Genomic DNA, 23672 nt, shown 5'->3' with positions numbered 1-23672 from the left:
TATCTTTTTCTTAAAAGTTTGGTTAGTTCTTTTTACATTCTGGATACCAAAAATTTGTGTTATATACAAAATTTTCTTATGGTCTGTGGCTTGTCTTTTTACTTCATTTATGAATTACATTGTAGAACACAAGTTTTGAATTTTCATCTATTTAGATTTATTAACCTTTTATGAGTTGTGCTTTTTGTAGCTTGTCTAGGAAATTGTTTCCCAACTCAAGATCATAGAGATATTTCTTCTAATACTTTTTTTTAAAGAAGTGTGTGTGTGTGTGTGTGTGTGTGTGTGTGAGAGAGAGAGAGAGAGAGAGGAAGGGAGGGAGGGAGGGAGGGAGAGAAAGAGAGAGACTGTGAATGTTTTAATGTTTTAACATTTTAGGTCTTTAATTCATCTATAATCTATTTTTATAATTGTGTCAAGTGTGGGAATCTGCTTCTTCTCCCCCCCGGATTGATGACCAGTTGTCCCACTATTACTGGAGGGGTGCAACCTTTTCCGATGATTTATAGTGACACTTAAAACAAATATTTTAACTTGCCGTTCACAGTTGGGTCTGCTTGGGGGTTCTCAGTTGTGTTCTGTTGCTCTTATTTGTCTGTCTCTGTGTTGGTGCCTCAAGTGTTGATATCTAGGAGTGCAAGCACTTTTTCCATGTTCATTTTTTCCCTAGAAATTTCCTGGATTTGGAAGTTTATTTTTCTGTATGGATTTTGGAATCAGTTCATCTAGTTAAAAAAATCCTGTTGAGATTTTGATAGCGATCACATTGAATTTGTAGACTGAGCTATAGTCTATATCATTGTCTAAGCTCCGTGAGGGCAGGGAGTCTGGTCTGTCTTGTTCACCTCTGTGTCCTCAGCACTCAGTAGGGCCCAGCACATAGTAGGTGCTTCATAAATATTAACTGAATGACTGTTCAACATGGCATACCTCTCTATTGATTCAGGTCTCTTTTATGTCCTTCAAAAATGTTTTGTAATTTTCAGTAAAGGAGCTTTTATTTTTGTTAGATTTTTTTAAGGTACCCTATAATTTTTGTAACTACTGTTGCTGCTTTTTTATCTTTTCATGTATTTTAATTAGTTACTCATGTTGTTTGGAGATATTAATTTTCAAATATTGATTTTATATTTAGCAATACTGTTCAATTTTCACTTTAGTCCTAATAGTTTGTAGACTATCTTGGATCTTCTGTATAGTCAATGCTGATTTGAAGTTCATCTGATCTCTCACCCCAGCCTACCTAATATGTTCTCTGTTTAAGTTCTGGACAAGGAGAGATCCCCAAATTGGACAGTGGGGAGAGTAGGAGGAAGAAAGACCAGCAGGTCAGATAGGTTATAAACTGAATGATTAGCTTTACAGTAAGCTAACGTTGGCCTAATACTGTATGATTTACATTCACTACTCCTGTTAGGTGGGACATAGCAATTCTGATAAAGTTTGCTTTGTATCATCTGTCTTAGTGTAAAGTGATGAAGTTTTAGGAAACTGAGGGAAAAAAAATGAAGCTGAGGCCCAGAGACTTGAAATAACTTGCTCAGGGTCGCAAAGCTAGTGGCAGAATTACAGAATGCAGTTAGCTCTGCCTCTGAAATCTTTTTTTTTGCGGTACGCGGGCCTCTCACTGCTGTGGCCTCTCCCGTTGCGGAGCACAGGCTCCGGACGCGCAGGCTCAGCGGCCATGGCTCACGGGCCCAGCCGCTCCATGGCATGTGGGATCCTCCCGGACCAGGGCACGAACCCGTGTCCCCTGCATCGGCAGGCGGACTCTCAACCACTGCGCCACCAGGGAAGCCCTGCCTCTGAAACTTTAAGTTAAATATTTCACTCTCTGACCACAACCCTCTCTCATTTTAGCTCTTTCACTCATTTATTTCTATTTTGATCTGTTTCACCCGCTTCTCAGGATCCATGACTTTAAACATTCTCCTATCACCAGTACCCTCACCTTGTCTTGCCTCCTTACTGTCCTTCAGAACCCCAGCCAGTCCATCATCAGTATCATCCTCTGTTTCCATGGATGCACCACTAGGGATCCCGCACACACTGCCATGGGGTTTGGGACCATGTCAAATTCCTGGCCTTCTCCCTGCGGCTGGGCCCTCTCACTGCCCAGCAAATCTAGCCTGTTCCCCCTCCCACTCCAAACTTTGGATGCTTTTGGCAAGACTTTACCTGTCATTCTCAGAAAACGATCGGACTTGTACTTTCCAGAGGAAACAGGGACCCCTGGACAGGAACTCCCTGAGCTCCTGCCTTGCCTCCTGGGAACTCATCCACAGTGGTTCCACTTTTGTTTCCTCCCATCTCAGCACACCTCACACGTTTCCGCACATCTCAGAGAGAAGCTGTGTTCTTTCTGTCCTTGTGGTCCCTTTCCTCCTGCCTCGGAACCTTCGTTAACTCCACTCCCTCTTACACCTCCAACATCTCCCTCTTCTGGATTTCTTCTCCCACCTTAAAAAAGAGCACAACACAGAACTCTAATTTGAGTCCTCTTTCAGTCACCCCATCCTTCAATGAAAGCTTTAAAGCTTTTCTGTTTTCACCATCTTCACAACACCCTCTAGAATTCAAGATGGCTTGAATTCTAGAGACTTAGACCTCCTTTGGATTCTGCTTTCATTCCATGACAGGTTGGTAACCAACTCCTGTTATCTGGGCCTCCCAAACAGCTTGGAAGTCCATCCTGAGCTCTTCATCCCTCCTGTTCTTGTCTGAGTGCTCATTATGCCTTAAAAGGGCTAGTGCTGTAGCTTCCTGACTAATGTTCCTTCCTTCATACTTGCCACCTTCAGTCCCACCCAGTCTGCATGCTGCACCCAGAGCCATCTTTTCAAATGCATATACCTATGCGTCTGTGGCACGCTGAAGCTTAAATCTCGTATGTCTTTCTCTCTGTTGCAGGATGAAGTCCAAACCCTTTTGCATGTGATTACAAGGCCTTCCATGATCTGACCCCTGGAACCTTTCTAACCCTCCCTCTTATTCCACCAGCTCTGTGCTCTAGACATAGCAAACCACTTCTCCTTTCTGGAACACATCATGATTTCAGGCCTTTGTACGTGCTGTTTTCTTTTTTGGGGGATGCCCTACTTCTACCCCCCATTCCTTTTTTTTTTTTTTTTTTTTTTGCGGTACGCAGGCCTCTCACTGTTGTGGCCTCTCCCGTTGTGGAGCACAGGCTCCGGATGCGCAGGCCCAGCGGCCATGGCTCACGGGCCCAGCCGCTCCGCGGCATGTGGGATCTTCCCAGACCAGGGCACAAACCCGCACCCCCCGCATCAGCAGACGGACTCTCAACCACTGTGCCACCAGGGAAGCCCCCCTCATTCCTTTTTTACCTGTTGTATTCCCTGTGGCCAGCATATCCATATATCTATCCATCATCCACCCACCCATCCATTATCCATCCATCCATCCATCCGTCCAACCAACCAACACGTATTAACAGAGCAGCTGCTATATGCCAGGACTGCTGCTCTTCTTACCTCACCAACCCTGCCCATACCCTCCATCCCCAGAAGAACTATCATTTCTTCCTTATGATGTGATCCTCACCTCTCTGAACACTCACCAGAATCCGTTCTGTGCTCTTTGTTTGCATCATGTTCCCCTCCTATTGCTGGTGAGCCCCTCAGGGGTTGGAGCGTGTCTTCACTCACTTTGCAGCCTGAGCTCCAGCACAGAGCCTGACAGTCACGTCTGCTGTCTGAGGAGTTCCAGTTTCTCAAACCCTGTCGATTTCTAGTGGTGACTGATGCAGGGACAGAGATGATGGTCTTTTGAAGGAAGACCTGGTAGTTGTGGGGTTTTTTTTCCTGAAAGGAAGTGGATCTAATCCGAGTCTGAGGTGTGACTGTCTCGTCTGGGGAGAGCCTCATGGTCCAGCAGGTCTCCCTGCAGCTCCTCTTCTCCTTTCTCCCCTCACTGTCATGCAGGAGTGGAGGGGACATTGAGGTTGGAACAAGTGAAAGGATGCCGTAAACTTCCATAGAGAGATTGCAAGTGACCTCCAGGATTGGTAAATGTGGATGGTTAAATATGCCTTTGGTGCAGGTTTTATCTCATCCTTTTTTGAGGCAGGTAAGTGGAGGGGAGAGGAGCAGAGGCTTTGAGATCTTGGAGGAGACGGATTCTAAGAGCGGTGACACGAATGTGGCATTAGTATTTGGAGACACATGATTTGGAGCTAAAGGGTTCAATAATTTTGTATTCCTGAGATGTGAACTATAAACTTATAGTAGAAGCTGTAAAAACTTATTGTGAGAATCACAAAGATGAGTCCACTTTCAATGTGAAATAATAAAATGTGGGAAAGGAGACTTAAGACTGATAGGAGGGCAAACTAAAGAAGCAGCAAGGCCTTGGTGCTGCGATAACATGCGGCTGCTTGAAAAGATGCTGGGGTTTGACCCACACTGCGGTGTGTTAGAAACGTGCTCTTTTCTAATAACAGGAAGAACACGCAGTGTGGAAATAAGAGTTTTGGCCATTGAAACAAACATTTTAATAGTCCTGTTTGAGAGTAAAATTTCTTGTGCAAGTATCAGAAGGGTAATGAATGACTTCTTTTGCATAACCACTTGGTAGACGTTTATTTCATTGCTGCTGGGGACTTCCACCAGAGGTAGAGGATACATGGAGCTTAGGATGGCAAACAGCCATCAGCTGGGGCTCCAAAAATGTGTAGGGCAGTTAGATTGAGGCTTATTATGACCAGAATATCAGTGACTCTTTATTAATATTTATGAACTCTTTCAACAGTAGTAGTTGTGCACACCTAGGACCAAGCACAGGGGACCCAGTGGGTAGCAGGGGAACAAGAGCCTCCCTCCTGGAGCTACCGTTTCTCCAGAGTAGCTCCAGTCAGGGCATGGGCTCCAGCCTCTTGGGAGCCTGTGCTGATTTGAAGTTGAAGTGTCCACTTCACCTTGACCCTGGTTTCACTTCCCTTTCCAGAGGTGCTTTCTTGATAATTTGGTGAAAACATAATCGGGTAGAACAGTAGCATTGCCCTTCACTTACCTTCATGGACCTGGGTCAAGTTCCTGTTTATCCTGGAATCTCTAGTCCAAGTGAAATATTTCCTCTTGGCCCTTTATAAAAACAAGGAACCTCTGAGATTTTACCCCCACCCCCAATCATCTGTTCCATAGGCTGAATTTTAACAATCTCTTGTTTTCTTTTCAGAAGGTAAGAGGGGCATCTGGTGGAGCTTTACCCAAAAGGAGGAATTCCAAGATTTTTTTAGGTAATGTAAATAGTTATCAGTAGTGTGCCTGGATTTTCTGTGTGTGTGTATGTGTCTGCATGTGCATGTTTGATTTGGAATAATAGGTTGTTTATTGCTCTACAATTTAAGGATGAGAGGAACCAATTTAACTCGAGATGATCTGTCTCCCCTTTATGTTTACCTGGTGGTGAAGAATGTTTACGGCACTCTTGTTGGGTTAGTGATTTGAAGCAATTATGCTGATAGTGACTGGAGAGAAATTGTGATTCTGTTTCTGGCCTCCTTTTTCACTGCCTTTAAAGAAGAGATAGTTTTTCTTTTCTTTTTTTTTTTTTTTAACATCTTTATTGGGGTATAATTGCTTTACAATGGTGTGTTAGTTTCCGCTCCATAACAAAGTGAATCAGTCATACACAAAGGTATGTTCCCATATGTCCTCCCTCCTGCGTCCCCCTCCCTCCCACCCTCCCCATCCCACCCCTCCAGGCTGTCACAAAGCACCGAGCCAATATCCCCGTGCCATGCGGCTGCTTCCCACTAGCTATCTACCTTACTACGTTTGTTAGTGTGTACATGCCCATGACTCTCCCCCGCCCCGTTACAGCTCACCTTTCCCCCTCCCCATAACCTCAAGTCCATTCTCTAGGAGGTCTGCGTCCCCATTCCTGCTTTACCCCTAGGTTCTTCATGACATTTTTTTTCTTAAATTCCATATATATGTGTTAGCATACGGTATTTGTCTTTTTCTTTCTGACTTACTTCACTCTGTATGACAGACTCTAGGTCTATCCACCTCATTACAAATAGCTCAATTTCGTTTCTTTTTATGGCTGAGTAATATTCCATTGTATATATGTGCCACATCTTCTTTATCCATTCATCCGATGATGGGCACTTAGGTTGTTTCCATCTCTGGGCTATTGTAAATAGAGCTGCAATGAACATTTTGGTACATGACTGTTTTTGAATTTTGGTTTTCTCAGGTTATATGCCCAGTAGTGGGATTGCTGGGTCATATGGTAGTTCTATTTGTAGTTTTTTAATTTCTTTTTTTAATATTAGCCAAACTACAGACTTTATTTGTATTTCACTATTTTTTTCTACTAATGAAATACTATTTCACTATTTTTTGGTTCTTCCAGGATCCCATGTTGTATTTGGTTGTCATGTTTCCTTAATCCTGTCTAATCTGTGATAGCTCCTCAGACTTTTTTTGTCTTCAATAATTGTGACACTTTTGAACAGTGCTGGCCAGTTGTTTTGCGGACTGTACCTCAGTTTGGGTTTATCATGTTACTTCATGATAAGCCTGAGGAAGTGTATTTTTGGCAAGAATACCACACAGGTATTGGGCCCTTCTCAGGGCCTGATATCAGGGGGCACATGAAGCTGAGCTGTCTTCACACTGGAGATGTTAACCTTGATTGCTTGGTCAGGTAGTGTCTGCTGGGTTTCTCCACTATGAGATTACAGTATAATTAATAAATATTTTGGGAGTGATACTTGGAGACTGTACTAATACTTGTTTTTCCTTGAAGTTTTGCCTACTAATTTTATCATCCATTAGTGGATCTTGCCTGTAACAGTGATCACTGTGGTGTTTGCTTAATAGTGCTTTTCTGTTTCCCTCATTCAGAAGAGCCAGTTTTGCTCGTGCAAATACATACGGACTTCTATATCATGTACTCATGATCGTATTTCTTTTTTTATTTAATTAATTTTTATCGCCATATAGTTGCTCTACAATATTGTGTTAGTTTCTACTGTACAGCAAAGTGATCATATTTCATATTAAACTTCTGATATGGTTTTCCCAGGAGAAAAAGTGGTTTGATAATTTTTGACCAAGCAAGTTTATATCGCTAAATGCCTAGGATTATTGTTTGGAAGGAATTTCAAAATTGTTTGCATATTGTAATTTCATTTGATAAAGAAAACTTATACACATATATACATATGTGTGTATGTATGTGTATCTATATGTGTGTATATCTGTATGTACGTACATGTATGTGTATATATGTGTATGTGTGTACACACATATACTCACATACATATATAACTGAGAGTCTAGTAGAGTCTGACAAAATGTACGCCAAATTATTAATAGTAACTCTTTCCTGGTGGTAAAATTGAGGTGATTTTAGTTTTCTTTTTTTGCTTATCTGTATTTAAATTCTTTTTCTGTAATAAAAAGACACATTAATTATTTGACAATCAAAGCCATTGGAAACAGTCTTGGAGCTGAGTTTCCTTCCCACTTGGTTTCTCTGTTACCCGGCACTGGGCCCACCCTTGCTGTCTTTGCTTCTGATTTTCAGCCCATGGTTTTCTTTGTGAGGCTTATCTGCAGTTGGTTTTTCCACACAGGCCAGTCTTTCCCACTGCTTGTCATGACTTTGGACCACAACCCAGATTAACCAACTAGACTCAGAGCAGCTTAGAATGAGCCAGAAAGCTGAAATGATTGAGTGCATTCTGATGTTTTGGTTATAAGCCTTTGGCTCCCTTCCACAACTAGAGATAATTGATTTCTTCTGAATTAAATGACATTCACTCTTAAATTAGCATGGCATTCTTGAATGTGGAAATAATTGAATATTTTGACCTACATTGTTATTTTTCATTATTTTCTTTGGTTGAATAAAGAAGTTAGCTGACCTCTTATCCTTTAACCTTTGTGTCTTTTTTTAAAAAATAAATTAGCTGCTTTTCTTTTCTTTTTTAATTAATTAATTTTTTGGCTGCATTAGGTCTCTGTTGCTGCCCTCGGGCTTTCTCTATTTGCGGAGAGTGGGGGCTACTCTTTGTTGCGGTGCGTGGGCTTCTCAATGTGGAGGCTTCTCTTGTTGCGGAGCATGGGCTCTAGGCGCACAGGCTTCAGTAGTTGTGGCACGCGGGCTCAGTAGTTGTGGCTTGCGGGCTCTAGAGAGCAGGCTCAGTAGTTGCTCCACGGCATGTGGGATCTTCCCAGACCAGGGAGTCAAACCCATGTCCCCTGCATTGGCAGGTGGATTCTTAACCACTGCACCACCAGGGAAGTCCCTAACCTTTGTGTGTTTTACTCAAAAGACCCTGCAGTTTGATTTCTCTAGTGATCATACTGGTGGTAGCAGATATTGTCAAGTAATTGTTTTAAAAATTAATCCAAAGGTAAGCACTGAGGTTTTGTGCTTCATACTGTGTGGACCCCTCCATTGCTTCCTGGGAGAACTAGCCCACCCTTTCATTTCAGTTGGACTTTTTCTATAGGCTGCTGTCTGTGTTCTCTCAACATTTCATGTCTTAGAAAGCTGCAGGATCTGCCTAAAACTCACAGCCCAGCAAAAATGTTCTATTTGGACTGTACCACTTTTTAAAAAGTTTAAATTTGAATGCCATTGGCACTCTGGGGCTTGTCCTAGGCCCCAGTTCTCTCTATTGTTTTATACTCAGATGCATCACTAACTTATATTAGTAAGGATTAAGTTTTGCAAGCTCTGATTTATACCCCCTTGTAGCTCCCAGTAGCAGGCACTTTTCTCTTGCCACACTGATCACAGCTCTGTTTTCAAGGTGGTGTGGCCTGTAAATTAATTTCAGTGAAGGGCTGTATTAGAACTACCCTGATTTATGTAATTGGAAATGTAAAATATTGGTGAATTTTAATAAGGTAGATGTTTATTTCTCTCATTTCATATAGAGGATGTTGGGAAGCAACAAATCCAGGCTGATGTGATGGCCTCATGTTCATCAGGATCTAAGTTCTTCCCATATTTCTACTTCACCTTCTATCCTGTCCTGCAATTTCTAACCTTATGGTCACTTCATGGTCCAAAAATGGCTACTGGGACTCCAGCCATCACATCCCTATTCTGGAAGGCAGGGAAGACAAAGGGGAAAGGACCAAAAAAAAAATCTAATCTCCCAGGGGATTCAATTTCTTTTTGTCAGCCTTCTCATAGAATCCCATGCAACACTTCAGTTTACGCTTCTCTGGTCATAACTTGGTCACGTGACTATGCCGTGTGCTGCACAGGAGGCTGGAAAGTAAAGTCTCTTAACTGAATAAAGTGTGTTACTAAGGAGGAAAGGGAGAATGAATGCTGGGAGGCAGCTAGTAGCCTCTGCCACAGTTTCCTTCCCTAAAAGGGACATTGAGTTATCTCTTCATGAAGAGGAGGAGAACTCTCTTGTAGCCTCTTTGTTTCTTTGACTACAAAGTACCTTTTCATTGCTATTGAGATGTAGTTATGATGACCCTTTATCCCCTTCACAAAACACATGCAGATGACTAATGCTTTTTCCTGGATAGAAGCTTTTTATCCCCTTTTACCTAATGACTTTGTGACTAATTCCTTTCCATTGGTTCAACAGTGATATTGAAACCATTGAATCATTTAGTTATGACCTTCAGTATTGATTTTATAAGGGAAACTGAGGCCATTAGCTGGTGCTGAATTGCTTACTCAAGTCTCCTGAGTCTCATTCTGCCCCGGCATTCAAGGCACTCGTCCTCCTGATTACTTTGATAGTCATCTAAGTGAAACCCCAGTTAAGGGATCCTTCCCTCAGGTCTAGCTTTTGCTGGTAATGTTTTTTAGAATCAACAATGACAATTCTTGGTAATTTTTGAATCATAGAAATTTTATGCTTCTTTTAGGATTTAGGATTTTAAAAATATTCTTTGAATACATAGCACATGGACAAAGCTTAAAATTGAAAAGTTATAAGAGCTTCCATAATGAAAAGTAAGTTTTTTTCTCTCCCTTCCCTGTCTCCCAGCCACTTAGTTACTCTGCCCAGAGACAAATAATATTTTCTGCTTGTACATCCTTATATGTGTTGCGTGTTCTTCCAGCAATAGTCTAGACATATACCATGCTTTTAGACTTTTTTCCTGTAGGCCATGGGGAGCCATTAACACTTTGGTTCCCAAAACTGTGTCCTGAGGCACTCCGGGTTGCCTCAACTAACTCACGGGTAACTCACGGGATATTTTAACTCTTCAAGGGAACACAGTGATGCTTGAACATTGCATGAGAGATTAGCTTGATGTAGTCTCGCTACTAGGGTATCCTATACTCCTTTCAGTGACTTCATCTCTTTGTGAAGCTATTTTTTTTAGTGGTTTCTGTGGTAAAAGGCTAGTACTATGGAAATAAATGTGGAATGGGAAATAAGGGAGGCAGCGTCTAGTCTGATTCAAAGAGTAGTTATGCAGTGCCTCACAGTTATACACGTCCCTTGTAAGGAATTACAGTTATTTAAGAGTGAAATAAAACATTCATTTCCTTTCAATTTATGTGTATTATCTTTTCACATGGTTCCTAACTTATTAGAACATAAATACGTAATAAGTTGTTTGGACCGAACTACTAAATAAAAAGAACTATCAGGCATTTCTTTTGGTTTAGGACCAATTCTTGGTATTGTGCAAGAATTGCCTGGATGCTAAAGGGTGCTGTGAACTGGGAAAGTGTGGGTAGCTCTGCAATAATGTTTTTAAGCTAGAAAGGGACACTATTAGGCTGTCTTCGACAAAGATAAGTTACAGCGATATGAAAGATTGTGAATTTTGGGAGTAGGCTGATAGAAAAGTTACTGTTTTATGAGATGGAAGGAGAGAAGGGGGAATGGAAGGGAGTCCGGGATCTTCAAAGAAATACCCCAGGACTTGTGATGTGATTCTGGCCTAATCTCGTATATTCTATACATTAAAGCTACAAATGTGTGTAGTTGTGTAAAGACTAGTAAATTTAATTAAAAGTACCGTATCTTTGGTACATCATAAAAGTGTTAAATGTTTAATTAAAAATACCGTATCTGGGCTTCCCTGGTGGCACAGTGGTTGAGAGTCCGCCTGCCGATGCAGGGGACACGGGTTCGTGCCCCGGTCCGGGAAGATCCCACATGCCGCGGAGCGGCTGGACCCGTGAGCCATGGCCGCTGAGCCTGCGCTTCCGGAGCCTGTGCTCCGCAACGGGAGAGGCCACAGCAGTGAGAGGCCCGCGTACCACAAAAAAAAAAAAAAAAAAAAATACCGTATCTTTGGTACATCATAAAAGTGTTAAATGTAAATTGATGACTAATAACGACCTGCTGTATAAAAAAATAAATAAAATAAAATTCAAAAAAAAGTGTTAAATGTTCACATTTTTATTGACTCCCCTACCGGCCCCCCCAACTTTCACAGACAGGAGTAAATGACTCAGTTCTTCCATGTCTGAAGACTGGGATGTCAGAGAGCTACTGCGAAACCTCAGAGAGCTTACATTCCACATTTTTGTCTTTAGCCTTGGTATTCATACTTGATAAAGAACAGGTTGAAAACAGAACATCTGTGGAAAGTTCCAGGAATGGGCCTGTTCAGAAAAACTCATCTGCGCCTATAATGACCAGAAGTTTCAAGTAAACTCTATTTTGCTGTTTCCATCTGAAGTAGGTCATTAAGAACAGGGTCTGTGCTCAAGGAGCTGCCTCCGTACCTTCTCGTGAGGGCGAGTGGTTGGTCAGATTTCACGGCACTGGTGCAGCAGACTGCTCACCTCCAGCACACGAATTAATACCAATTCAGTCAGGCTGAGAGCACTCTGAGCCGGGCTTCACTGCCCTAGTTTGATTTAGGGATCCTTTCCTCCGCTGTGCTGCTTCATAGTTACTTCTTGGAATGGCTGTGGTCCCAGCCACTTCTCTCAAGTATCTGAGCAGATCAGTAAGTAGAGTTAAAGAAGAGGTATTTAAAAAAATTTTTTTTTATCTTTGTAGAAGGTCCCGTCCAGGTATTGCCAGTTAATAGTTCCCGTGGAAAGTAGCTGCTGGGAGAGGTTGGGGGGTGCTCGTTCTGCTGGTCCCTAGGCTACGGTTACTCTGTCGTTTCCGCGACTAGATGTTTTGGGGTGGTGAGACTCTAATTAGAGAAATTTGGAAATTGTAGATTTACATTTAGGATTGTGGGGTCATATATATGCAGGAGAAACCTTAGCTTTGTCCCTTAGATTCAGAGTGTAGGTTACCTCTGCTGACTTTTCCCTAAATTGGATTAAGGTTTTTGGGAAAGATCATGGTCCCCTTCCATCCCAGTGAATTAAGAATAAAAATAAAAGTGAACTATAAGTGTAAGGAAGCCCAAGAAAGCTCTGCCTTCTTGCATGACAGTAAAGTCTTGCTTTTTTAAACACACATCAGTTACCAATTAAAAAAAACCCAAAGCTGTAACAGCCCTTTGGGTGCTCTTGCTTTGCTGTTGTCCTTAAACACGCTGGTATTCTTAACTTCCTAGTCTCCTTTCCCAGATGTTTACTGAGTGTGTGGTGTGTGTTGGGCATTGTGCGGGGTCTAGGGATTTAGAAGGTGAATAAGACCCACTTCCTGCGCTTAGAGCTTACAGTCTAGAAGCATTTGAAGTTCATATCTTCTCCACACTCAGATCACATAGAAGATCCCCCATGATATCCTGGTCCTCCTGAAACTGACCTCAGGATTGCTTTGGAGCTGGGCAACCAAAGGGAAGGGAGGGCACTTGTGCTTTTGTTAGTTGTCAGGAGCATAGAGAAGAGATGACAGTGATGGCGAGGGTGATGGTAGGGGTGATGGCAGCTCTCTGTGGAGCCCCTAACACCTACCAGATCTTAACTAGACCTTAAAACCTTATCTTCTTTAATCCTCTCAACAATCTTAGGGGGTAGATAATATTATCCATAGCCTACTTATGAGGAAAATGAACTTGGAAAGAACTTGCCCAGGCTTCCGTAGCTGGTCAATGTCAGGGTGGGATTTTTTTTTTTTTGGCCTTAGTTTATCATTGTTTCTGGCCAGGTAAGATTTTTTTTTTTTTTTTTTTTTTTTTTTTTTTGCGGTACGCGGGCCTCTCACTGTTGTGGCCTCTCCCGTTGCGGAGCACAGGCTCCGGACACGCAGGCTCAGCGGCCATGGCTCACGGGCCCAGCCGCTCCGCGGCATGTGGGATCTTCCCGGACCGGGGCACGAACCCGTGTCCCCTGCATTGGCAGGCAGACTCTCAACCACTGTGCCACCAGGGAAGCCCTGGCCAGGTAAGATTTGAATTAGCATTAAGTGCAGATGTTTTCTCTGGAAAAAAGACATTTAGATAATGTGTTATATGAGCTGACTGTGTACACAAAACCAAACGATTTATACTGTGGTTACTTAAAATCATTATACACAATATAATAAAGAAAAATTTAAGAATAAAGTTCATCCATTCATTCTTTTCTTTTCTTTTTTTTTTGGGCCATGCTCTGCTGCTTGTGGGATCTTAGTTCCCTGACTAGGGATTGAACCCGCACCCTTGGCAGTGAAAGTGTGGCGACCTAACCATTGGACCGCCACGGAATTCCCCATTCATTATTTTCATTTGTTCAGATTTCCTTCGAATTTTTGTCTATGAACATTACTACAAAGTTGTCTTTTCAGTGAAGGTGAATTTTGTATTTTTAGCATTAACATGGCATAAACATTTCCATGTTTCTACATAGTCTAAAAAAATATCATTTAAGTAATATTCTAGTGGGTTCAACACCATTCCTTTTTTTTTTTTTTTTTTTTAAATATTTGGCTGTGCCGGGTCTTAGTTGCGGCATGCAGGGTTTTTAGTTGTGGCATTCAAGCTCTTGGTTGTGGCATGTGGGATCTAGTTCCCTGACCAGGGATCAAACCTGGGCCCCCTGCATTGGGAGTGTGGAGTCTTAGACACTGGACCACCAGGGAAGTCCCAACATCATTCTCATTGAACACTTAGGTTATAATTTTTTAAAATGACGGGTATTGGGGCATTCAGATTTTTATAACATAGAATGTCTGTCTTTGAGTCGTTTTCTTTAAATAAATGCCTTTAGTTACTTCTTAAACTCTTAGACTCTTCTTTAACATTGCTTTTTGTCAAAATAACCTCTTATGGCTATCTAACAATGTTTATTTTGGCATTTCTGATTCTTATTATTAGAGTCCTTTATCAAAATGTGTAGGCTGCATTTTAGCTGTATCTCATTTTCCACTTAAAACTGCTCTCCCTTTGAGAATTTAAGAGCGGAACTGTACATAAAAAGATTCCATGTTGAGGCACACAACAAGGTAGTAACAGAATCTAGATCCTTTGGTTCTCAGCTGGCTGCTTCATCGCTTCATCTAGTAAAATAACTTTCTCCTGTTTATAGAGCCCATATTCGTGTGCCTGTTTGTGTGTGTGAGTAGAAGATGGCTTGAGAGCTGTTTGTCACCATAGTTCCAAATGTCTAAATATACAAACATGATCTGGGATTCTGGTATCCATGTGAATGCAAGGCTGAAATGTCCATGTAAATATTGTGACAGGACATTTCCTTGAACCTTTGCCTAACCTTTCCCAGAGATGAGCCAAGTAAAGAGGTGATGACTTGATAGATAACAGGCCAGACTTTCTTATTGAAAATTCTCCACCGCCTGAGGACAACAGGACCACTTATATTATGGGGTTTCCCCCTCTGGCTTACTAGGCAGTATTTCCACAACTCTTAGCAGGGAGGGAGAGGATGGGGGAGATAGAGACAGAGCGAGGGACATTGAGATTTTATTTTAAAATAATTGTTACCATTTATTAACAACCTGTTATGTGCCAGGTCTCTTGTTTACAATTTCTTATTTATTCTTCATATAAACTGTGTGAGATAAGTGTTACCTCCATTCTACAAATGAGGCCTGTGACTTGCCCAAAGAAACATTAAACTTTGGACCCGGAGTTGAACCTAGGTTTGTCTATTCTCAAACCCGTGTACTTTCTTCTGTTGTGTTGTAAGAAACATTCCAACCCATTCTTGTGAAATCAGGAGTCAGGTACCCGACACATCATAATGACCAGCCTATTCCTTTAAACATCTCTAAGAATTGAACATCTAGCACAAATGTCTATTTTAACTGTAAAGCTTTATGATATGACTTAGTCTTCTTTATACATCTGTCCCTTGAAGATAAGTGTGTATAACTTAGGAAGGATGGAAAGGCCTCCTCTTCCTGGCTTGGGGCAGATGGATGGCTGAATTGTAAATGCCGTGCCCTTGGTTTGTCAGCCCTGTGGATATCTGGCTTTCCCAGTGAGTGCTGCCTTGGTGTGGAATATTCTTTCTTCACTTCGTGTTCTTTGTTTTTGTTTTCTCCTCAGATCTAGATACTGATGACGATTTAAATAGCGACGATTTTGAATATGAAGATGAAGCCAAACTTGTTATATTCCCAGACCACTATGAAATAGCACTACCAAATATTGAGGAGTTACCAGCCCTGGTCAGTGAGTGTGCACGGCTGCTAGCTAGATGCGCGTGACTCTCTGTGTCAGGTGTGTGTGCGTGTGCAGTGTGTGTGTGCTGGGCGGTGGGGAGGGCGGGGTGAATGAGAGACGAGGGGAGGAAGGAGTAGGAACAGAAGCAGATCGCTTCTCCTCCGTGAAGAGGGCCTTGCAGGTTCCCTTTCAGTGACACTGGGCCGTATACCCTCCGCTGCCTGTTACTTCCAGTGCTGTTTGGGCTTCACTGCTCACTGGCTGGCCTGCTCCAGGTGGGCTGGCTTCTTTCCACCTGTGAATCACAGTCTGGTGCTTAGATTTTCAAATTGTGCCCCCGAGATGTGCAGGGACTGCTGGAGAGGGGTTGCTTTCTGATCAGGGACGCCTAAAATTTTTATCTCTTCTGCATGTTGGCCTTCCATGTAAAATTTTGTTTGGGAAACATAAAAGAATTCCACCGAGAAACAACAGCAACATGATTATGAAAATAACCCAATATTTACAAATCACAGGTCTCCAGGAGCTCTGTGATAATGTGTTCCTTTGAGGATGAAGACTGCTTTCTAGGTTTTAGAATTTAGCTTTAGTGGTGAGTTCTTTTCCCTTTCCTTCCCTTCTTTTTTGTGGAGCAACTTCTATCTTCCTGAACAACTTAAAGCTGGTGGCGGTGGTGTAAGGAAGTCAGTCTCCATTTTACTTTGATTCTCGAATCCTGTGGGGACCCAGACCATTTTCCTGCTCTTCCCTCATTTCCTGTATTGTCTCCGCCGCTCCATCCTTTCCTATGTTCCGTTTCCTTTCCTTTCCTCTTTTCTGCTCGGTTGCATCCTGACTTCACAGAGCCTGGCTGCAGATAGCAGAGTTAGACATTCCAGTTCATTTTTTCCCCTCCTCAAGCTTTGCTAGAACCAAAGCCAGCTCTTTAGGTCCCTGATTCTTTCAGATGCTGCGTGACTCTGTCTATAGTCCCCTGCTCATGTGCCCCTGCCAAGAGGGGACGTTTGTGCTTGGGATTCGCATGTCATTAGGGACCAGGTTGCCACCATTCAGCCTCTTTTGCCTCAGATTCTACTTTATACCTAAACATAAGACCATAGAAGTGAAAAATTTGTGTATTAAGCTATCGTAGCTCTTTCCTCTAATTATTTGATATAGCATATCTTTTTTAGTACCAAATGCATACGTTTTAGCAATGTGTACAGAATTAAATTACCTCTGCTTTCTCCAATTCCCTGTGTCACTCAAGTGGCTGTGATCAAGGACAAAATATATGATGGACAAAATGGTCTTACCCCGTGCCATTACTTGATATTATATACTAAAGCTTATATCTGTATACAACGGACAGTTCTCACTGCCCTTGTTTAATATAACTCTTGAGTCTGCTGTCAAAAAAGAAGAAGCACATTGTGAATGAATGTCATGAGAAATGATTTTTCTCTCACTCCCTTATGAAGAAAAAGTCATTACGTGAGAAAAGTTAATGAGAGCCTTTAAGTACTTTTCATTATTCTTATATTTAGAATATAATCCTAAGTGTGAACAGTTTTATAGAAAAGTGAAGTGTCACAGAAATCCATATCCAGCAATATATATATATTATAATTTTTAATACAGAGTCTTTTAGAATTAAGAAATACTTTAAGAATTAAAAAAAAGAGAGAACTGTTTGGAAGTTGAGGTGGGGAGATAGAAGGAAAAGCCTGATTTATCTGATGGTAACTGGTAAGATTTATCTATATAAAAGATGCTAGTTACTATAATTTCTTTTCATGCTTTTGCTACATTTTTGGTGTTTGATAATTCTTTTTCAGCTTTTAAATAACAAAAATTATTGAACTCACCCAACCAGGTGACTCTTCGTCATCTCTTGAGTTTCTCAGCACAAAAAAAAGAAATCAGTTTCAAATAGGTACTCTGTAGATTCTACCAGAAAGTTAAACTACCTCTTAGTGTTACAGGGGTCACAGAGACATAGTGTTTGGGACTCAGTAGGGATCTTACAGCCTGAAATCTAATGCTTCATTTTAGAGTCAGGAACTCAAGCCTTGGTGTGCTTGTAATTGGTTAGCAACTAGCTCCCTGGGGGCAAAGCCCTGCATTGTAATGTTTGCTGATTTCCATGGTGTAAATACTCCCATTTCAGGCTAACATGTCACCTAATGCAGTGGTGGGAAGAGATGTGTAGTAGGACATCCTCACACAGAGTTATCACCGTTTGCGTAACGTGGATGTAAGTGACCTCAAGAGCATATAGATTAGTTATTAAGATAGAGTAACACAACTAGGGAGTGAAGAGTTTTGAATATTTGTTACCTTTTAAAAATATACTTAATTGTGAGCTAATAGAATTTAATTTTTAATAATGGCTGTGTTTAACAACCCTCTTGCAGAATTTCTTAAAATTTAACAAGTCTGTAAGCCAGTTTGAGCCAATTCCACAACACCCCTGTACTTGAGATAATTCACAGTATAATTATAGGATAATGGATCCTGACCTTCATCTGTGATCCATAATAAGGGCCTCTAAGTGATTTTAGACGGTATTCTGAAAACACTAGGTCAGTGTTTTATAACGTCCTAGATGATTAAGGAAATTTTGTTGAGTGTCACCAGAAGGATATTCAAAGAAAAGAGAGAATATTATATTCTTATTATTATCACTGTGCATTGCAAACTAGAACACTTAAAAAAGACCTAATAGGGTGGAGAAGATTCAGAGGAGGAAAGGGAAGGGATCGAGGTAGTCAGTGAAACAACAAAGAGGTTGTAACAGACCAGACTGAAAAGATTAGGATGTGTAGCCAGAAGTGCTAAGGCAGCATGGCCCAAACCCATAAAATCAGGAAGGGGCTCATGGTGAACTCAGCCTTGTTTTCTAGGGGCATTACTGGAAGGGCATGGGAGATGAATTTTGATAATTGAAAGGAAAAGCTACTTATATAACGTTTCTTGTGGGAGATGAATGGGAATATTTTTAAAAAGGTTTAGAGAAGGGTAAGATAGGAGAAGGGGGAATTAAGAGGTACAAACTACTAGGTATAAAATAAATAAAATACAAGGATATAATATACAGCACAGAGAATATAACCAATATTTTATAATAACTCTAAATGGAGTATAAGCTATAAAAATATCAGATTACTATGTTGTATACCTGAAACTAATATAACATTGTAAATCAAGTAAAAAACTTCTATCAAATAAACACCTCCCCCCCAAAAAAAAGAGATTTAAATATATTTATGAATGCCTGATTGCCTGATCTGTAATGGAGTATAAGCTTTTTGAGGGCAGGGACCTTTTCCTTTTCCTGACTGTGTGTAGCCCAGTGTAGTCAATTGGTAGTGTTTAGTATAACCTTGGAGAGTTTTAAGCTGGAGGAGGATGGGATCTAATATTCACAGCAGATCACTGGCTACCAGGCAGAGAAGAGGAAGCAAGAGTGGGAGAAAGGAGATGGTAAGGAGGCTGCTGTGTGGCCATTCAGGTGAGCTGAGACGATGGCTGAACAAGGATGGGTATGGCCGAAATCAAGAAGAGGTAGACTGCAAATAGATTTTGGATGTAGGACTGATAGGAATTGCTCAGGGCCTGGGTGGGGGTGGGAGTGGGATGGCAGCTGAGGGAACTTCCTCCATTGTCTCTATTTTTCTTTTTTCCTTGTAGCTTATTTTATTTTATTGGAGTATAGTTGCTTTACAATGTTCTGTTAGTTTCTGCTGTACAGCAAAGTGAATCAGTTATACGTGTATATATATCCACTCTTTTTTAGATTTCCTTCCCGTTTAGGTCACCACAGAACATGTCTCTTAATCCATTCTGGGATCCGTTATCAGTGCTACCCAGAGGAAAATATTCTGTATGAAGTTCAGCTAACTGTACAGGATGCTAGTGATGTAGAATACAGATTTTTGTTAAAAATTGTTTTTCAGACAGTTCAATGGCTTTTATTATATTCAGAGTTGGGCATCCGTCACAACTATCTCATTTCCCTCTAGTCTCTGGCAATCACTAATGTACTTTGTGTCTCTGTGGATTTGCCTTTTCTGGACATTCCATACAAAAGGAATCATACAATACATGGTTCTTTGTGGGTGGCTTTTTTTTTTTTTTTTTTTTTTGCAGTACGTGGGCCTCTCACTGTTGTGGCCTCTCCCGTTGTGGAGCACAGGCTCTGGACGTGCAGGCTCAGCAGCCATGGCTCACGGGCCCAGCTGCTCTGCAGCATGTGGGATCTTCCCGGACCGGGGCACGAACCCGTGTCCGCTGCATCGGCAGGCGGACTCTCAACCACTGCGCCACCAGGGAAGCCCCGGTGGCTTTTTTTTTTTTACTTAGCATATATTTTCAAGATCCATCCATGTTGTAGCATGTATCACTACTCCATTCCTTTTTATTGCTGAATAACATTTCATTGTATCAAAGTACAATACTTTATCCATTTATCATTAATGGGCATTTGGGTCATTTCTACTTTTGGCTGTTATAAATAATGCTTCTGTGAACATTTATGTATAAGTTTTTGCGTGGGTACGTATTTCTATTTATCTCGGGTGTATACCTAGGATTGGGATTGCTGGGTCATATGGTAACTCTGTTTCACCATTTGAGGACCTGCCAAATTATTTTCCAAAGTGGCTGCACCATTTTACATTCTCATCAGAATATGTTTTTAAAGAGAGTTAGAAATAGCTTATAGCATTAAGCAAGTAGCGAATGTGGCGAGAGGCATATATCCAGAATCAGTGGGGTTTGGGAGAAAGCAGAGAGTCCGCCCTCTCCCGTAGTCAGTTGGTGCCAAGCCAGACATCACAGATTTGCTCATGATGTGGGCTGATCTGACACAGAAACATCCAGGCATGTCCCCATCCAGTGTCACATTTGCACTAGATTAAGAAATGGAGCCATGCCGCTTGCATTTCATTCAGGTGCCCTTGACCACGTATCATTGTGTGATGAGTGGAGGATATTGGTTGTCTGGGTGTATATTTGTTAAGAGTAAAACACACCACTTGGGTAAATCCTAGGCATACCTGTTGCTAATTTCACCCTTGTAAATTGTTCACCTTATACTTTTCACTCCACTTGCTAAGAGGTAGCAATTGTTAAATCTGACTCTTATGCTTGGGTTTACAAACTGGATTTGGTTCTTTGCTATCTTGTGTCATTATTACTATTGCAAACTCCAGGCCAGGATAAAACCTAGCTAGACCCAGGGAGAATGTGCTGGAGTCAGGAAACTAGCATCTTGCTCTCGTGGTAACTGAGCTATTTGAGTTTTCTTGAATTAAGCTGTATTTATTAATAAACTTTAAAATTCATTTTATAGAAGTTGCTATTCTCTCAAGCTGTTTTAATATATCACATCTGTATTTGTCTTACAGGTAACAATTGCTTGTGATGCAGTTCTCAGCTCAAAATCTCCATACAGAAAGCAGGACCCAGATACGTGGGAAAATGAATTACCAGTGTCCAAATATGCAAATAACCTCACCCAGTTAGACAACGGAGTCAGGATTCCTCCAAGGTGAGGGTCAGACAGCAAAATGGAACTTTCCCCCCCAAAACGGGCCAAAGGAATATTTATATTTCTACCTCTTCACTGAATTAGCAATTATATATTTTCTTATCAGATGCCTTTTATTAAAAATAAGCTTGGAAAAAAAAAATAAGCTTGGGACTTCCCTGGTGACACAGTGGTTAAGAATCCGCCTGCCAGCGCAGGGGTCACAGGTTTGAGCCCTGGTCCAGGAAGATCCCACATGCCGCGGAGCAACTAAGCTCGTGCGCCACAGCTACTGAGCGTGTGCTCTAGAGCCCTTGAGCCACAACTACTGAAGCCCATGTGCCTAGAGCCCATGCTCCACAACAAGAGAAGCCACCGCGATGAGAAGCCCGCACACCGCAACGAAGAGTAGCCCCTGCTTGCTGCAACTAGAGGAAGCCTGCACACGGCAATGAAGACCTAACACAGCCAAAATTAATTAATTATTTAAAAAATTAATTAATTAAAGCAAGCTCAAAACTTCTCTCTAGAATTATCTCTACCTTTGTAGTAGACGCTGACCATGGCCAGCCCCTGCCCTGGAGCCCATCCCCACCCTAAGGTCTCCGGTTGTGAGCACCTGCAGCTCCTCGCTTGAGGGCTTTCTCTGCCTGCCGGAGCCAGGTAGGCCAGTGCACCGGACAGTCAGAAACGCTGCAGAGCCGTGCTCCCTCCTGTGCTCCTGGAACAGCCTTCAGCCAGTGACTGTGGAGTGGAGGGATGAACACCCTAGATCCCTACTCTTAGGTGGGGTAACTGTCTCCTGGAGTTCCCCAGCTGGACTGAGCCCCAGTGGCCCATGGGGTCATCTGCTTGTTCACAGTCCCTGCACTGGCTTCCTGCCCTTTCAGTCTCTCTTCCCTCACTCCCCTAGGGTGCTTCCTGGGATCGCCTCCCAAATGAGCTGTTTGCATTCAAATCTTTGTCTCAGAGTCTGCTTCTGGGGCACCCAACTTACAAAGACGGACAATAGTCTTTGGTTGTCGCATTTTGGCTGGAATGCTCTTTAGGCTCCTTTTGCACCTCCTGTAATCAGATGCCAGTGTGTTTCCAGAGGCAGGTGCTGGAGGGAAAGAGCAGGTAGATTAGGAATGTGTCCCTTCTGGTTGAACCCTGACTGTACTGCATTCCTGTTCTGTGTGGTCTTAGGGAAGGCATGGTTCCTCGGGGCTTTTTCTCCCTTTGATAGTGGGGATGGTAATAATGCTGAAGAGTGTATATTAGAATTAAATGATAATACTTCTGTAAAGCTCCTGGCACATACCTGACATTCGACCTTCAGTTAAGTTGTTTTCCTTTCTACTTAATTTAGATTGTCAGTGTAGTAGAGTTTTGTTTAAACCAGTCTTACTGCTTGTGGCTAATGCTTTGGAACTTCAGATGTTTATACACATGGGATCTTTAATGTTTTAAGCTTACTGGGGCTCCACAGTCTCTCATGTAAGGAATTTTAAGGAAATGACCTTTCCTCCTACCCTCAGGTTCTGTGTCTTTTCTAAAGTAAAAGAAACATCTCGAAGGAGCTGGGAGGAGCTGGCCCCCACTGGGGAGGCAGGCAGGTTACTGAGTGGCCCTGCTGCTCTGGAATGGATCTCTGTTAGTCCGCTGACGGTCTCCTGTGACTGCCCCAACTGCCCCCAGCCTGAGACACTCCATTTTCTTAGATGTTAATTTTCTAATCACGCCTTGTATTCTGGCTGTGCTAACTGCTGTCTGATGATTTCACAGTGGTTGGAAGTGTGCCAGGTGTGACCTGCGAGAAAACCTCTGGTTGAATCTGACCGACGGCTCTGTGCTGTGTGGGAAATGGTTCTTTGACAGCTCCGGGGGCAACGGGCATGCGCTGGAGCATTACAGAGACCTGGGCTACCCTCTAGCTGTGAAACTGGGAACCATCACTCCTGACGGGGCAGGTGAGTGTGCCTTTACCAACTTGGGAACTTACAGTGGCTCCCTCTTAGATTTAACCAGTGCCTTAATCTCTGGGGTTGGAGGGCATAAGCTCTGGACTCAGCCCAGGTTCGAATCCTCATTCTGCCTCTTGTTAGCTGTGAGGGGTGAGTTTTCAGATCCTTCTAAGCCTCAGGTTCCTCATCTTGAGGATAATCACAGTACCTCCCTCATAGGTTTGTTAAGATGCATAAGCATTTAGCCCAGTGCACACCGTAAGGTCATGATAAAAGTTTGCTGCTTTTGTTAGTATCTTTCTGAATATCTCTTGGCTAAGAGGACAGAAGCAGGAACCCGGACTTGTGAAGTGAATGTGCATAATCAAACCCACCATTAGAATAGTAGGGGGAAGGCCTAGAGTTCACTATGGGGATTAGTATCATTTTAGGTACAAATGGATTCATTATGGAGAAGATGGGTTTTAAAGATACTGTGTGTTCAGAACCCCTGACATCAGCAGGCAGTGACGGTGTCCAGTGCAGCAAAGGGTTAGAAGTGGTTCCTGCTTGTACTATCAGCTTCAGAACTGGTCTTCTTCGTGCTCTCACACTGTATGTTAGCTTTTGGCTATGTTTATACAGTTAATTCCTTCTATCATTTGGTGAGGGAAAAGAGAAGTTACATCAGGGTTAATAATGAGAAACTTAAATACTGAGCAGTGGCCATAAGAGCCCATCATC

The 23672-nt window shown here is 42.2% G+C and overlaps 1 protein-coding gene across 1 annotated transcript in view; it reads left to right on the top strand.

Moving 5' to 3' along the window:
• The window catches only part of USP13 (ubiquitin specific peptidase 13), a 121022-nt gene that overhangs the window by 24892 nt on the left and 72458 nt on the right, over nt 1-23672 (top strand). Inside the window, exons 3-6 of the mRNA XM_060011089.1 lie at nt 5197-5257; nt 15375-15496; nt 20882-21024; nt 22771-22955. Coding sequence (XP_059867072.1) covers nt 5197-5257; nt 15375-15496; nt 20882-21024; nt 22771-22955 — 511 coding nt within the window. The remainder of the gene's footprint in view (nt 1-5196; nt 5258-15374; nt 15497-20881; nt 21025-22770; nt 22956-23672) is intronic.

Source organism: Delphinus delphis, chromosome 4 (assembly GCF_949987515.2).
Source record: "Delphinus delphis chromosome 4, mDelDel1.2, whole genome shotgun sequence".
In the NCBI taxonomy this organism is placed as follows: Eukaryota; Metazoa; Chordata; class Mammalia; order Artiodactyla; family Delphinidae; genus Delphinus; species Delphinus delphis.
This window is presented reverse-complemented; position numbering and strand designations above follow the sequence as displayed.